Source organism: Podarcis tiliguerta (assembly GCF_965153285.1).
Source record: "Podarcis tiliguerta genome assembly, chromosome: 1".
Lineage (NCBI taxonomy): Eukaryota > Metazoa > Chordata > Lepidosauria > Squamata > Lacertidae > Podarcis > Podarcis tiliguerta.
The window spans coordinates 58,262,292-58,277,126 of record NC_139534.1 but is presented as its reverse complement, the minus strand read 5'-3'; the positions used below and the strand labels follow the sequence as shown (position 1 = coordinate 58,277,126).

The window sequence follows — 14,835 nt, the reverse complement described above, 5'->3', positions numbered from 1 at the left end:
CTTTACTGAGCAAACTCTTGGTCGGCTGTTTTGCTGCCAACACGCTGGGTGGGTTTGTTGATTTTAAGAGTCCAGGTTTCATTTTCTCCTTGTATGCAGGTGGAAAGGTGGGTGGAGCAATGATAGCAGGTGGGAGGAACTGGCTGTCCCGAGTGCAGGCCTGGAAGATTGTGATTGGGGGTGGAGAATAGAACAAGTCATTTAAGGAGGACATGGAATGAACAACAACAAAAAAAAAAGCAGAGGGAGATACTTAACTGGCAAAGCCAGTCTGTTGGCCAGTCATGTGATTAAGATGGCTACGATCAGGGAGTGCACAGCAAGGACACACAAGGAGTCTCAGGATTTGAAGGTGGCTGCCTGAATCTCAAAGAGGGAAGTCCATAAAGGTAATTATTTCCCCTGTGCTTTTCCATTTTGTAGGATGCTGCTTGTGAATAAGCTAAAATGACTGTGAAATTGCTCTCTCTTCTGCCTGTGCCATCTGTGCTCTTGGCTTTCTGCCTTGCCACAAGGAGTGAGCAGGAAAGGACAGCAGCTTTACAAGGTGAGACGAAAAGAAAAAGTTTTCCTGGTGTTGGTCTGTGTGTTTTATGAATATATGTAGGCTAGTGGTGCTTAGCAATTAAGGCAGTCTGGCCCACTGTTTTTTTCTTCTCTGTGCCCTTCTTGCTTGACCTGATCAGGCCTCCTGCCTTTGCAGTCACTTGTGCTTCAACCACTAATCTCTCTTCTATGTTTGGATATCTCTTTTTGGAAGAGAGACACTTTATTTATGAGACAATATGAGTATTTTGAGAGAAGATTGGAACTTCTTACATGGCAGGCCTATTTCCATTGTTGTTTCTGTTTGGCACAGTGGGCTTTCCTAGGCCTTGCTTCCCAATTTGAGATTATTTTTCCATTGTTGTTTTTTGGTCAGTGAGATTTGTGTGTGCGCACATTTGTATTTAACACTTGCTATCTGATCATAGGGGTGTCCTATGTTTTCCATTTGTTCTTGAGGCCTCATTGAATTCCATTTTCCCATGACACACATTGCCAGGTTCCTGTAGGCTTCACATTAGCTCACTGATGCTTGATATGGCTGGCTTCTGTCCTGTGAGGGCTTTTCAGTAGTCAACATTTGTCTATCCATCATTCTCTTTGCCTTCTGCTTAACATTTGCTGTAGGGGTGCATGGAGCTTTAGGAGAGAATGAATAGTGCATACACTGTTATTCTGACCTATACAATCCAGTCTTACTCTGGCCTCTGCCCATGCTGGCCCTGCAGCCAGTGGCAAAGCATACAGGAACTTGGGAGGAAAAAATGGGCTATTCTTCTCTGGGAACACAGGATGCTGCCTAGTCAGTTGCATTCTAAGGGGTGCCTTACTACAGCAACATAGTCATCCTATTGGCTGATCAAATCCTAAGTTTACTTGCTGACCAGCTATATGGTGTTTATTTGTTTTCTGTTTTTCATTTGCATTACTGTTGGCTGCCTTGGACATATGTAGAAGGAAGTGGAATACTGTTTTTTAAAAAGAAATTAATTAGTAGTGGCCAACTTGTAGGGATCTTCAAAATATGTGAGTGTGCTACTCTATATTGCATTACAGTACCTGTGCAAACCTGTGTGTGTTAGGCTACTAGTGGCTTTCGCTCTAGTCTTCTAATCTTAGGAGTAGGTGTCATTGCAGTGCTGAAGAGACAGGCAAGAATATACATTTGATTTTGCCTTAGTCGGGCCTATAAATCCTCAGCTTCTAGTCCAGAAGTGCCATAGACTCATTCTGCCTTTGCCACTGTGATGTTTGTGCCACAGCTGGATACAATGGGCTTAAATTTAGTATGTGGTGGAGCAATGAAACACTAGGTTAGCCATACATGGAACTGACACATTTATTCCCATAATTAGTGCTTTCAAATGACCATATAAATAAATAGTTGAACTGTCATTCTAGGAAGTGAGCAGATTTATCTCTGGAGTGTCACAGATATCTGCATACAAGATTTTTACTTCCTTATGATTTATTTTTGATGTGGCTCACAAAATGATCAGGCAGTGCACGATGAAGAAACTCTACTGTGCTCCTTCTAGATTTAACTTGCTATCCCTATGTATTGGTAAAATAGCTTTGTTAGTACAGAGATGAAGTACTCTTTCATAACACATCCTACTACAAAGGTAAGGATGCTAACATTTCCATTTCCATCGATTGACAATGGGGACACAACCTGCATCTCTTAAGTCGTATGCTTAAATAGGGTTGTGTTGGTATCCGTCTGTCTTAGGAGACAATAGACGAGTGTGCCTTTTGGAGTGAAGTCAAGCTGTTGGAGAGTTACAGTGGTTCCAGAGACATATACAGGAGACATATGTTTTCTTGCAGGTGGAGCAGAAGAAGGCATCTGGTTTTGCTGCTAAAGTTACACCATGGTGTTTCTTCTCTCTTTGCTCATACCAGTGGTCATTCCTCTCGTTACTGACTGTCTCCAGACACTGTGATTGCCTGCAAAGGGTTCCCACATGGTGGGGTTAATGTTGCCAGCCTTCATATCACACTTGCAGACATCTTTGTAACACAGTCTGCCAACAGACCTCGTTTACTATTATTTTTTAAATTTATATACTACTCTTCATCCAAAGACAATAGGCCAGCTTACAACATAAAAACACAAAATACACAGCATAATAATACCCCCTTCTGTTATTCATTCATTTATCCCATACTTCCAGTGTGTTTCCCCATGACTTTCCAAACCGCAGAAAGCCTGATTCTTTTTTAAAGTGGATTTGTTGAGCTAGTGCAACAGAGCCTTTCAGTTCAATTTAACGGCTCAGACATAAGTTTCCGATGTGCTCTTGAATCCCACTTGCAAAATAGTGACTGTCTGGAGGCACCCTTAGGCAATTTATGCTTGCCTAATTGAAACAGCAACATAAGATGATGTGGGGTGCAACATTTTGATGTTTCTTAGAAGCATTTTTCTTCTTCTGCAATATGATTTGTCTCTTAAATTCCCTCTGAGTATCCATGATGAGTAGTGCAGAAATCTTTATACATGTTGCCCAAGAGGATAAAAGATACAATATTGCTTTGGTCTAACCTCTTAAATCAATGGCTATTTTAATTTTCTGTCTCATAGAAGGAGTCTTAAAGCTATAAGTTGGTTAGAAATTGAGATAACCCTTATCTTTCTCAGCCCCTCCCAGTTATATGGGTTTGTGTATGCCTGCTGTGATCCTGGGAAAAGCACTGGCAAAGTCAATACGATAACATTCCTGTCTGTAGTAGGACCAATAAATAAGCCATAATCTTTGAGTTTTACATAGAGGTGCCTTTTCAGTTATTGCTGTTGCAACAGACCAACCTAATCTGCTTTAATTGATAATGCTTTTGTATAAATTGACCACACCTTGCAAAGAAGCAAACTGGCTAGAAAGTGTGTGTGTCATGGTGCGGGGAGTGAGAGAGTGATCTTGGGAGCTAGTTTGCTCAGCCAGTATTAGGTGTCAGTATCTTCAAAGTATGTTGTTTGTTGTGACATTTCTTTGTGACTTCTCTGTATACTGGGAGAACCCTTGAGTGCCTCCCAGACCATTTACAGACACATTTACACAGTTTTCTTTTCATTTAGCACTGTATTTGTGTTAGCCTTTGCAAAGGGATAGCTATGCTGACATTCACTTATAGAAACAGGACTGAATATGTACTCCAGTGCAAGCCTGGTTTGGACAAAATGCCAAATTGTGGTTTGTTTAAAATAAAGAAAGGAGGAAGAAAATGGATCTGTGTGGCTCATACTTATGGTGCCAACCCATGCTTGGGCATTATGTCTGAACCAGTCCTAGGGGTGTGACCACAAATGAAAATTCTTTGAGGCCATTTACACTGCACCTTAGTTTTGCTTTAACCACGTTATTCTGTGCAGTTTTGCAGGGAAGCATTTTGCACAGCAGTTACTGGTTTTAAGTTTATTATGGCAATTACATAATGAAGTAGATAATTGATTCTCCCTTCCAGACTCTTTTTATGATGATGTGAAACCAGTTTACCATCTTGCAGGGATGCACACTTTGTTGTTTGTAAGTTGAAGCCTGCCATATTTGTTAATGAAACAGGTGATGTTTAGGGTTGGTATAACTGCCCTGAGGCATTTTGCTGCCTGAGAGGGAAAGCATGACTTCTCCACTCCCCTTCCATGTACAGAAGCTGACTCTGGCAACGAGACAGCATCCTTCACCTCACCTGAAGGCATCAGCAAGCCCAGGACAGGCCATATGGCACATAGAGTTCTGTCTTTCAACACTTCTCTACTCCTCGCCCTAATTGGGTCATTGCCAACACGGATAGATGCTGCTGTGTAGCAACATGTGTTGCATGGGCATGTGCTAAAGTTTCTGGACTGTGTGGCTTATGCTGGTTGCCTCTTTGCAATGCATACTTCTTCAGTCTGGGGCTTTCCTGTACTGTGACGTGTTGAAAGAAAGTGACTGGGTGAGACATATAGCCATACTAGGCCAGCAACAAGCAGGCTCACTGGCACAGGAGGGTAAGAATGGCCAGGAGACTTAGGGGGAACATCCAGGGTGGCATTGTTACCACCTGAGACAATTACCTCATTCTGTAATGATAGGGTTGCCCCTGCAAAAAGCAAAGGCTCTCCCTATCATTATTTGTTTAGTTAGCTGCCTGTGGCTTAGATCCTAAGCACAGTTTCTTGGAGGTACATTTCAAAATTGGTAGGATTTGCTTCCAAGTAATAAGATGCATAAAAGTGAGGTGCCAGATTACTACAGTTCTAGCAGATGAGTTTCCTTACCCCTTAAATTAAATATATCTACTACAGTGCAGTAGGGTATTGATTATCGATTAAGCCCTTTAACTCATCAGAAATGTGAGGAGATAGTCGATAGAGCAGAAGACTCTTTAATCTCAGTGTCATAGATTCAAGCCCCACACTAGGAAAAAAGATTCCTGCATTGCAGTGGGTTAGAGTCAGGGGTCAGCAAACTTTTTCAGCAGGGGGCCGGTCCACTATCCCTCAGACCTTGTGGGGGGCCGGACTATATATATATTTTTTGGGGGGGGAGAACGAATTCCTATGCCTCACAAATAATCCAGAGATGCATTTTAAATAAAAGGACACATTCTACTCATGTAAAAACACGCTGATTTCCAGACTGTCTGCGGGCTGGATTTAGAAGGTGATTGGGCTGGATCTGGCCCCTGGGCCTTAGTTTCCCTACCCTTGGAGTAGATTGTCCTTGTGCTGTCTTCCAACTCTATTGTTCTGTTCTCTGCTACTGTCTAAAGTGTACAATACTTTGGACTGATCCCAGGATTTGGGATGGTTGGTGTTGAAGGAGTGCTATATTTACATTTGAAAGGGATGACACAATTACATTTTGTTTTGAAATGTAGAATTATGTAGTCAATATTGATTTGTGCAAAATACAAGGAATAGTAAATTCCAAAAAAGAAATGGAAATCTGTGTACTGGCTGAAATAGGCAAAATATAAGAGCAGAGGAATAAATATGGGTTTAAGGGCCCCTACCTGTTAGCTGTGCTGAAGTCTTTTTAAAATGGGGCACAAGAGCTTATGTGTGTAGTGGATAGTGGTCATGATCTTTGATATACTTTGGGACCATAATAGCATTATGAATAATGGAATCTTGCTTACTGTACATTGTCTGATATAACAAATTGATATCTGAGAATCATTTACAAAATAAAAGGGACAGGTTTTTAATCTCATAGTTGCATACTAGAAGATAAAAGGAACTGCCTTTGTATTTTTAAGTCTAATATCCCAGTCTTGGGATGCAGAACATACAATGCTCTATTATACATGTATATGCATGGACAAGTAGTCTCAATTTAAAGGAATACCTCAGGTTACATATGCTTTGGGTTACATACGCTTCAGGTTACAGTCTCCGCTAACCCAGAAATACTACCTTGGGTTAAGAACTTTGCTTCAGGATGAGAACAGAAATTGTGCTCCAGCGGCGCGGCAGCAGCGGGAGGCCCCATTAGCTAAAGTGGTGCTTCAGGTTAAGAACGGACCTCCAGAACGAATTAAGTCCGTAACCAGAGGTACCACTGTATATGTGCATTTTGAGCACACAGCGTGAAATGGATGCTTTCATGGTGTAGTGAGGACTGAAGTATACATTTCTCTACCACAGATCCCTTCTCACAGGCCAAGCATGCCAGGACTAAGTTATGACTAGTGGTAGTAGTAGTGGCAGTAGTAACAGGAGTAAGAATAAAGGGCTGACTTCACAGCAAGGAATGAGTGAAAGCAGATACCATACAGGCCCCAGCATGAGCTCCTCTTCCTGCTCTGCCCTCTGAATGAAACAGAAGTAAAAAAGATACTTCAGATAATTTAAACAGGAAACGCTAATAATTTTTGAAGAGAGATGAAATTAGCTTTTCTTATGTGTGTGCTTCTTCTGTTTTGCTGGTCAGACATGTTTGGCAAGTTTTTTAGTCAATACAGAAACCTGTTTACCAGAGGTCAAAATGGAATGAGTAGTTGTCTTACTTCCAAACCAATTTTTGTTCTCCAGTCCCAGTGAATTCCATCCATTTCCTCTAGACTTCCTGCAAACACAATGAAGATTGTAGGCTGTTTGAGTGAAGGGAACACACAAACATTGCTTGAAAAATAATGCAGCATAAGACCATGATCTGAAGGAGATACTGTGCAGCAAACTGCAGCCACAAAGTGCCCCTGACACAAATGATTCAATCTCTTTTGCGTTTATAAATACATTGTGGAGTCAGAAATCTTTGGCGATCACTTGTAGCTGAGTAAGATCGTCTTCCATAAACACGGTTTTAACAGTGAGTCCGTAAGTGACTGTCAAGGCCAATTCTGGATCCACACGTCCTTCCACAGTGGGGACATTGGTTTCCAGGCGGGAGTTGATCACAGTGTGGATTTGCCAAGCATGCCTTCCTCTTAGCATGTTTCTCCCTTGCGTCCTGAGTTTGAGTGTCTTCAAAGCCTATGACACCTTTGGTAAAGGCTGTTCTCCAACTGGAGCGCTCGCAGGCCAGTGTTTCCCAGTTGTCAGTGTTTATACTACATTTTTTTAGATTTACCTCGAGACAGTCTTTAAACCTCTTTTGTTGACCAGGAGTCAGAAATATGCTGTATTTGACCAGTACAACAGTGCACTGGCTTGAGTAACTTCTCTGAAAATGTGATATTCTTGTACCAAAAGCACTACCTGTGCAAAAAGCATGAGGGATGATAGTGGAAACGGCCCTGAATTAAGCTGCATGGTAAGTGTATCCTGCTGTGACACAATCCATTTATAAATCAGCATTCAGTATGTGAAATATTTGTGAAAGGACCCTATGAGAATTAGCACCCTCTGAGATAAGTCTTTGGTTGCTTCTTAATGCTGGGATCCATACCTGCCGTTTACTCCCTCCCACTATCTGATGGTTGGGTGTGTACTTAACAGCTCCTGTGTGTAAGCAAAAAGAGCAGCATTTCTTTCTTCATTTTCTTCCTGATCAGGTATGGGAATGTTTGTCTAGCAGACAAAGGCAACATATTATGCATACTTGAAGGGACCCAGCCCAGTCACAGTAGGGTGTTGTTGTTTTATTCATAGTTTATGGATACAAGGATGAAATAATGAAATGAAATTTTGTGGCAGTACTACTCTGGCAGTTCTTTGTAGAATAATTATGGTCATGATAGAACAGACAAGAGCAATAAAAGATGTGTAGGATTAGGCTACATGTATTCAGATGCTGAGCAGTGGGCTTTACTCCCTTGTAAGGTATAGAACTGCAATCCTATGTAACTTTTGTGTTAGCAAAAAAAGAAGCCATTCATATACAAAGCAATTCAGTTTCCACCTGGGAAATTTCATTCATATAACTTTAACAACAGCTGCAACAATGATGATAATGCAGTAATGCTTATTTGGAGTGTTTTCAGGACAAAGCATCACAGTAGTCAGTGGCACTTTAACAACTGTGTTTGCATCTACTAAAGTTATTGCCATTTCTGCCAGAACATCATAGTTGTGAACAATTCATTGTATATATAGGACTGCTGTCCCACCAACAGTGAAAACCTTTGATAATGGAAGTGCTCACTTGAATATGAGTTCTCACTTGACGTTCTGCCAGCAGTGGCATTAACTTTAGTAGAGTTGCGTATTTAGGCAAGGTAAAGGTTAAGGACCCCTGGATGGTTAAGTTCAGTCAAAGGCAACTTTGGGGTGCGGCGCTCATCTTGCTTCAGGCCTAGGGAACTGGCGTTTGTCCACAGACAGCTTTCCGGGTCATGAGGCCAGCATGACTAAACCGCTTCTGGCACAATGGGACACCATGACGAGTGCCAGAGCCCAGGGAACCGCCATTTACCTTCCTGCCACAGCAGTACCTAATTGTCTACTTGCACTGGTATACTTCCGAACTGCTAGGTTGTCAGGAGCTAGAACAGAGCAATGGGAGCTCACCCCATCGCGTGGACTCAAACCGCTGACCTTCCGATTGGCAAGCCCAAGGGGCTCAGTGGTTTAGACCACAGCGCCACCTATTCCCTATAGTTGCATATTTATGCCTACTGTTACACCAGCAGTGGTAGTCAAGAACCATTGGGTGCCTCCAGAATAGTCCATCAACAGGCAACCAGAGCCCTTGAAGTTGGGTTTGAATCTCTGGTTGCTTATAGCATACAAACAACACATAAAAAGGTCTCAAATACATAAGTTACTCTTAATTGAGAACTGCATGAGAAAATTATGTTCCATGTGCTACATCACTTGGCAAGTAGAGCGCAATGTGGAATAAATTCCCATTTAAATTTATCTGCTAACATGAGGGAGACTATTTTAGAACTGGTACATAGATGGTACTTAGGTCATTTAACTATCATATGTGATGGCCATGTGTGCAAAATGAATTTTACTTGGAAGTCACCCCACACCAAAATAGTATTGATCAGTCAGACATGATTTATGCTTTGTACTTCTGGACATTTCTGAAAATGATTATTATTCTTACAAAGACTTATCAACTTTTGTTTATAGCAGCTAAACTGGATATGTCTGACCACTGGAAAAGATACAGAACCTCTATCTATTTCTAAATGGTATCAAATAAGGTGGAGGTTCACTGTCATGGACAAACAAGTGCATCCATTTCATGTACTTCATTGTTCCAGTTCCAGTTCATATCAAATACTAACAAGTATATAGACATGCAACTTTATGCTCAGCAAAATGTACTGTGTTGTACAGGTTTTTTTGAAGGTTGATTGCTTTTCCTTTGAACGTGTAGCTCTGAAGCACTTATTATAATTATAGTATCTTTTTAAAAAAAGTTTCCAGGTGTGCAAATGACCAGTGAATACCACCAGTGCTTTTTTTAATACATTAGCAGTATTTGGTTGGCTAGGTTTCCCCCCTGTTCTTTCCTTTTTCTATAGTGCTTGCTTCAGCGCATTGCCTCTCCTAGCATTTTTGTGTGTGGTGTGTGTGTTATGAGGAGGGTTGTTGAATGTGATCATTGTGTTAATGCCCTTATTATCAATTTGTTCTCTGTTCATTATAAATAAGGAATCTATGGCATAGATAGAGTTCTAGTTAGAATCACATAGTTAGCTGATCTTGTTATCAGGATGATAAATATTTATCTCTCTTCTCTATAGTAAATTCACTTTAAACAGTCTTTCAGGAGCCATCACATGGTATGCATATTAAAAGTAAGTTCAGCCAGGGGGGCAGTGTCTATGACCTGGTTGGGCATGAATGACTTGGTTGCTGTTGGAGTTGCGTATTCTGTGCTTGCTGTAGAAATGTAGGTTGGATTAGGCATCACAGAAGTAGTTGCAATTTAACTGCTTTGCTTTATTTAGAATTCTTTTCGCTGACGGTTTCATCTAATTTATCGTGTGTGGACCCAGATCACTTCTATGATCACACCATTTGGACCCAGCAAGAACAGGTTAATCATTTGTTCTGCCCTTTGGATAACCAGAGCCTCCAGCTTCTTCAGTCTACCTCAAACTTTAGCATCCAGTGGAGCAAAAACTGTCATCTGCTTAACTTCACCGCGTTAAGCCACCTGCACAGCACACTGCAGAACACAACAACATACCTCACCTTTGAGCACGCAAATGCCAGCGATGCAGGCAACTATACCTGCACGCTCTACTTGAACGATCAGAGAAACAGCTCCTTCACTGTCCGGCTGGTCATGGCAGGTGAGTGAAAGAAGTGGGAATTTGCAAACATGCCTTTGGATCCCTAACCTAACACTGACGTCTCCTCTTGGGCCCATCCCAGGAGAAGCAGTATTGCTACTCTTTCAAGATGGGCCACTTGTCTACCTAAGTCTGGAACCTATGTTGCTCATTAGACACATAGTAGCTGTGAAGTATCTAACTATGTAGGGCATGATTTTGTCCGTTTTCACCTAAACATAAGGTACTGATCATACTCAAATAAGTTATGGCATTAGATAAGCCCTGGGGATGTGAGCCAATTTATCAAGTGCTATGATCCAAATTATGCATTGTCAACCAGAAGTTGGTGGGTTGATGTCTGTGACTGTATGTGTGGCTGTTGCTGAAGAGGGCTTCCTTTTACCTGGGAGAAAAAGGCAGACACGGAGCTCTTTCTGAGCCTTCTTTGCATTTTATGTTATATCTAAGATGACATATAAAGGTAAAGGGACCCCTGACTGTTTGGTCCAGTCAGGGATGACTCTGAGGTTTCGGCGCTCATCTCGCTTTACTGGCGGATAGAACTGTGTAAACAGATAAACCTGACGAAGGCTTCACTGTGGTGGAGACACAGTTTAGGAGAGAGAGAAAAGACTTAATGTTTCTAAAGCTGTGATAACAAGTGATAGTACCTAAAATGTGGTGAGAGGTACCTGAAGCTACCAAGATAAGCTCACTCCGTCCCCCATTTGCTAGTTGCATTGTCAGAGTTGAAATGGGGAAAGACAGGTTTAAAAAAATATATATGCTGAGATTAAAAAAAAATAGCAGACTTGTTGGGACAGATAAGTGTGTTTTTGTCTCTGCTTAATCTTTTATAGTGCACTTAAACTAGGATGGATCACCATTTTGGAGCACTTCATTATGCTATTAGAAACATAAATTAGCTAAAGATGGTCAGAGGGAGATCATACATCATTTGAGCTGAAATCCTGCACACACATCCTGAGACCTGGAAGTCAGGCTTGCTAAGCACTGTAGGTCTTATTTCTGAGAAGATTTGTATAGGATTGTACTCTTCAATTTTTTTTATTCATTAAGATAAGGATGGTAGTTGCTGGTTTCTCAGGAAGTTCTCCTGAATTGGCTAAGGACTGGATATGGGCTCTAAAAAGAATATTTTTTGTATTGTTCTCCCTTTTAAATAAAGGTAAAGTTTGGAAATGAGTCCAATACACACCGAGGTACCTACAGAAGGGAGAGCCTTTACATTTTAAAAAATGATGGCCATGATGGCCTAGTTCGCCTTTTCAGAATTTAAGGGAACGTAAGGGAAAGGAAAATTAGGGACAAGTACCTGTGACATATTCTAGTTTTTAATGCAGTGTGACCTTAAACACCCTATTTTCCGCAATAGGATTCAGAAAGTTCTTCATTAAAAAAACGCACGCTCACATATGCTGAAAATGTGTCACATATGCTGAAAATATTTAGCATGGATGAATGAGTTGACAGTATGAAAGACAGAGGGGGAAGAACAGCACTGTGCTGGACTCTGAACAGGCAGTGAGAATAATTAAAGTACTGGCACTAGGACTTCAAAAGTTAATAATTAATACCATATCTCATATTCAGCACTTCTGTGATGTGCATACCCCTTTATCCTGGGCATTTCTCTATTATGGGACATGACATGCTTTCCAGATAACCTGAACATTCTGTCTTTCCCACTATAGTCCTTACTGAATTTCTCATTGTTTTCTCAAGTCAAATCAGAACTGCAGAACCAGCCTTGAGAGAGAGGTTATACTCAGCAATTTCTCTAGTTAAGTCGGCGAACCCACTGTGCAAGGGAGATTGTGCTTAGGTGCAGGGTCACAGGGACAAGAGTAGCTTGACTTTCTTTGTTATGTTAGCCAGACCTAAATAGCCAATATAAGATTTGCACTATGCAGTCTGGAAGTTCAGTGCTCTCATTGAAAAGCTCTCTTACGGTGTACTGTTTTTGTTTTCCCAACAGATATTTGCAGTGTCCTTCCTCGTTTCCTTTACCCCTCCAGCAACCTGACTTTGCAACGTGATTTGGGAAGCCAGTTTACACTGAACTGCACTGTGCAGCTGCCCTACAAGAAAAGCTGTGATTTTGGCCTCCATTGGATGAAAGATGACCAGTTGCTTGACAACGAGACCTATGCTGCTTCTACTCATTGGTAAGAAGGCTTTTATGTATAATGGAAAATAAAGCTAAATTGGCTGTATAAACAAGAAACAAAAGGGAGAGAAACGAATTAAAATAGTGTCTCCCAGACTCTGAAGATAATGGTGGATCTTTAAGGGCTTATGTATACTATTAGCCTTATAGGTTTGTGGAATAGGGGCAGTAGTGTAATATATATACTTCAATGGGAGGATATATCTTTGCTGTAGTAGGGTGAGATTGAGTGAGAGTGGGAGATTGTGTTTCTGTTAAAAAGAAAATTGCACACTTAAGCCCTGGAGAAGAGCTTAAGAGAATGCTCTATGTATCAGTCTTCAATGGGGAGGCAGAGGGAGAGGGAGAGGAAGAAGACCCTTTCAGATGTTTGTGGCTTCAGAACGAATCTGGTTTCATGAACACCCCCTTTATTTTAGTGTTCCCACTGCAGGGGACTTGTGTTGTACGTTATCAGTGGGGTCATAGATATGTTCTACTAGGTTACTGTGAACTCATATAATATTTTGTACATCACTCAATAATGGCATGGAGGCTGTAGCTGGGAGAAGAAAAATTGACATTTCACTAGTAAGAAAAAAATGCACTTTAAGCAATAGGACATTGCTACTATAGTTCCACAAAGTAAGTACTTTTATGTAAGACAATGGGATCCCATACAACTAAGCAACCACAATTAATCCATTGCTTTAAAAGAACAAGGAAAAAGATGATTTTGAAAGTCCCCAAATTTCTACTAGTTTTTGTGGAAGAAAAGGTTTTCAAAGGCCAACGTGATAAAATAGTGACAGTATTTCCAGATCATAGATACTCAAAATGAACACTCTTGTTACCAACTCACAGTTCATTCCTTTCATTCCTTGTCCAAATTTAATGTTTGGTATAATCCAAGATTGATAGGGTGGAGCCCTCTGAGTTTCCTTCCTGTCCGGTTCTGACTGAAATTTCCTAGTGTTTGTTTTCAATCAGTGCTAACCTAAATCTTCTTCTATTTGCACCCCAGGTTCAATGACAATAAATCAGAGATATTCATCTCCAGCACTTTGGATATGAATATAACAACAGATGAAAATTATGGAGCATTTGCCTGCTGGGTTAGAAACAGTACAGCAGTTTTCACACTGCAAAAATCAGGTAGCATTTCTTTGTACTTCATACCATGTGCATTTGGGTGTGGGCCCAGTACCTTATTTGAAGCTTATCTTTATTAAGTTGTTCAAAAAAGATTCTTCTACTCACTAACTGTATTCCATAGTAGAATTCCCATTAGTATTTCTGAAATGAGAGTTGGAGATACTTTTTTTTTTTAAGAGTTGTCAGACTACTCTGAAAACACACTTATGGCATTCAATCCAAATGTAAATTTCCGTTTCAGAGTTGACCTCTGAAAACCAATAGATAAGAATATGGCTGTGTGCAGCATTGATTGGCTGATGCCTTTGAAGTGTCTCTCTCTTACACACAAATCTTTGACCCCACCCCAGAGCAGTTCTGCACTTTGGTTAACAAGATGACAAATAAACATGAATGCAATACTTTAAACTCTTTTTAATTTAATTATCTTTAGAAGGGCTTCTTATCTGAAGCATGATGGGAGGGGCAAGTGTGATAACTGAGCTTGCATTTGCTTTGTACATTTGTCATTAAAATGGCAGAACTAGATAAATCTGAGATTGTGCAGCAGCTGAGGAATTGAATGTGATTTATATTCTGTCTGCCTCCTCTTGAGACTCAAGTAGCCTAAGTGTTTTGGATTACATTTTCTAATTACAGTCTAGAAATGATCCATGGCTCAGCATCATTATTTCATTTCTCCATTGGTGTATGTGAGATGCTAAGGGCCATTTCACACATTATGTGTGTGCTTTGGAATGGAACTGTGTGTGTGTGTGTGTGTGTGTGTGTGTAAAAGAAACTTGTTCAAATATATGGATGTCACACAGAGGAGGGAGAAAGGTTGTTTTCTGCTGCTCCAGGGAAGCGGACACAGAGCAATAGATCCAAACTACAAGAAAGAAGATTCCACCTAAACTTTAAGAAGAACTTCCTGACAGTAAGAGCTGTTCGACAGTGGAATTTGCTGCCAAGGAGTGTGGTGGAGTCTCCTTCTTTGGAGGTCTTTAAGCAGAGGCTTGACAACCATATGTCAGGAGTGCTCTGATGGTGTTTCCTGCTTGGCAGGGGGTTGGACTCGATGGCCCTTGTGGTCTCTTCCAACTCTATGATTCTATGATTCTATGACATCCTTAGGTCCAATGTACAGGATTCAGTATGGTCTATTGAGGATATGGGTATCATAGAATCTGGTCAGAGTTTGACCCACAATGAGTTTATAGAGGTGTGACAGCTTCACTATACATTCAGTTTATAATTCAGTCCACATTTTTCACTTTGTAGTGCCACTGTTCAGATCACTCTTGGCATGTTTG

General features: G+C 40.9%; 1 protein-coding gene across 7 annotated transcripts in view; it reads left to right on the top strand.

Annotated features, from left to right (window-relative positions):
- Positions 1-14,835, top strand: part of SIGIRR (single Ig and TIR domain containing) — a 36,242-nt gene that overhangs the window by 7,706 nt on the left and 13,701 nt on the right. For 5 of the 7 annotated variants that reach the window (XM_083417740.1, XM_083417736.1, XM_083417738.1 and 2 more), the window contains 4 exons: positions 424-547; positions 9,886-10,233; positions 12,215-12,404; positions 13,410-13,540. In XM_083417740.1, the coding sequence (XP_083273866.1) occupies positions 448-547; positions 9,886-10,233; positions 12,215-12,404; positions 13,410-13,540 (769 nt within the window). In that variant the 5' untranslated portion in view covers positions 424-447. Of the gene's footprint in view, positions 1-159; positions 390-423; positions 548-9,885; positions 10,234-12,214; positions 12,405-13,409; positions 13,541-14,835 lie in introns of those variants that run through there. The other 2 variants (XM_083417742.1, XM_083417741.1) reach the window with 2 other exon arrangements.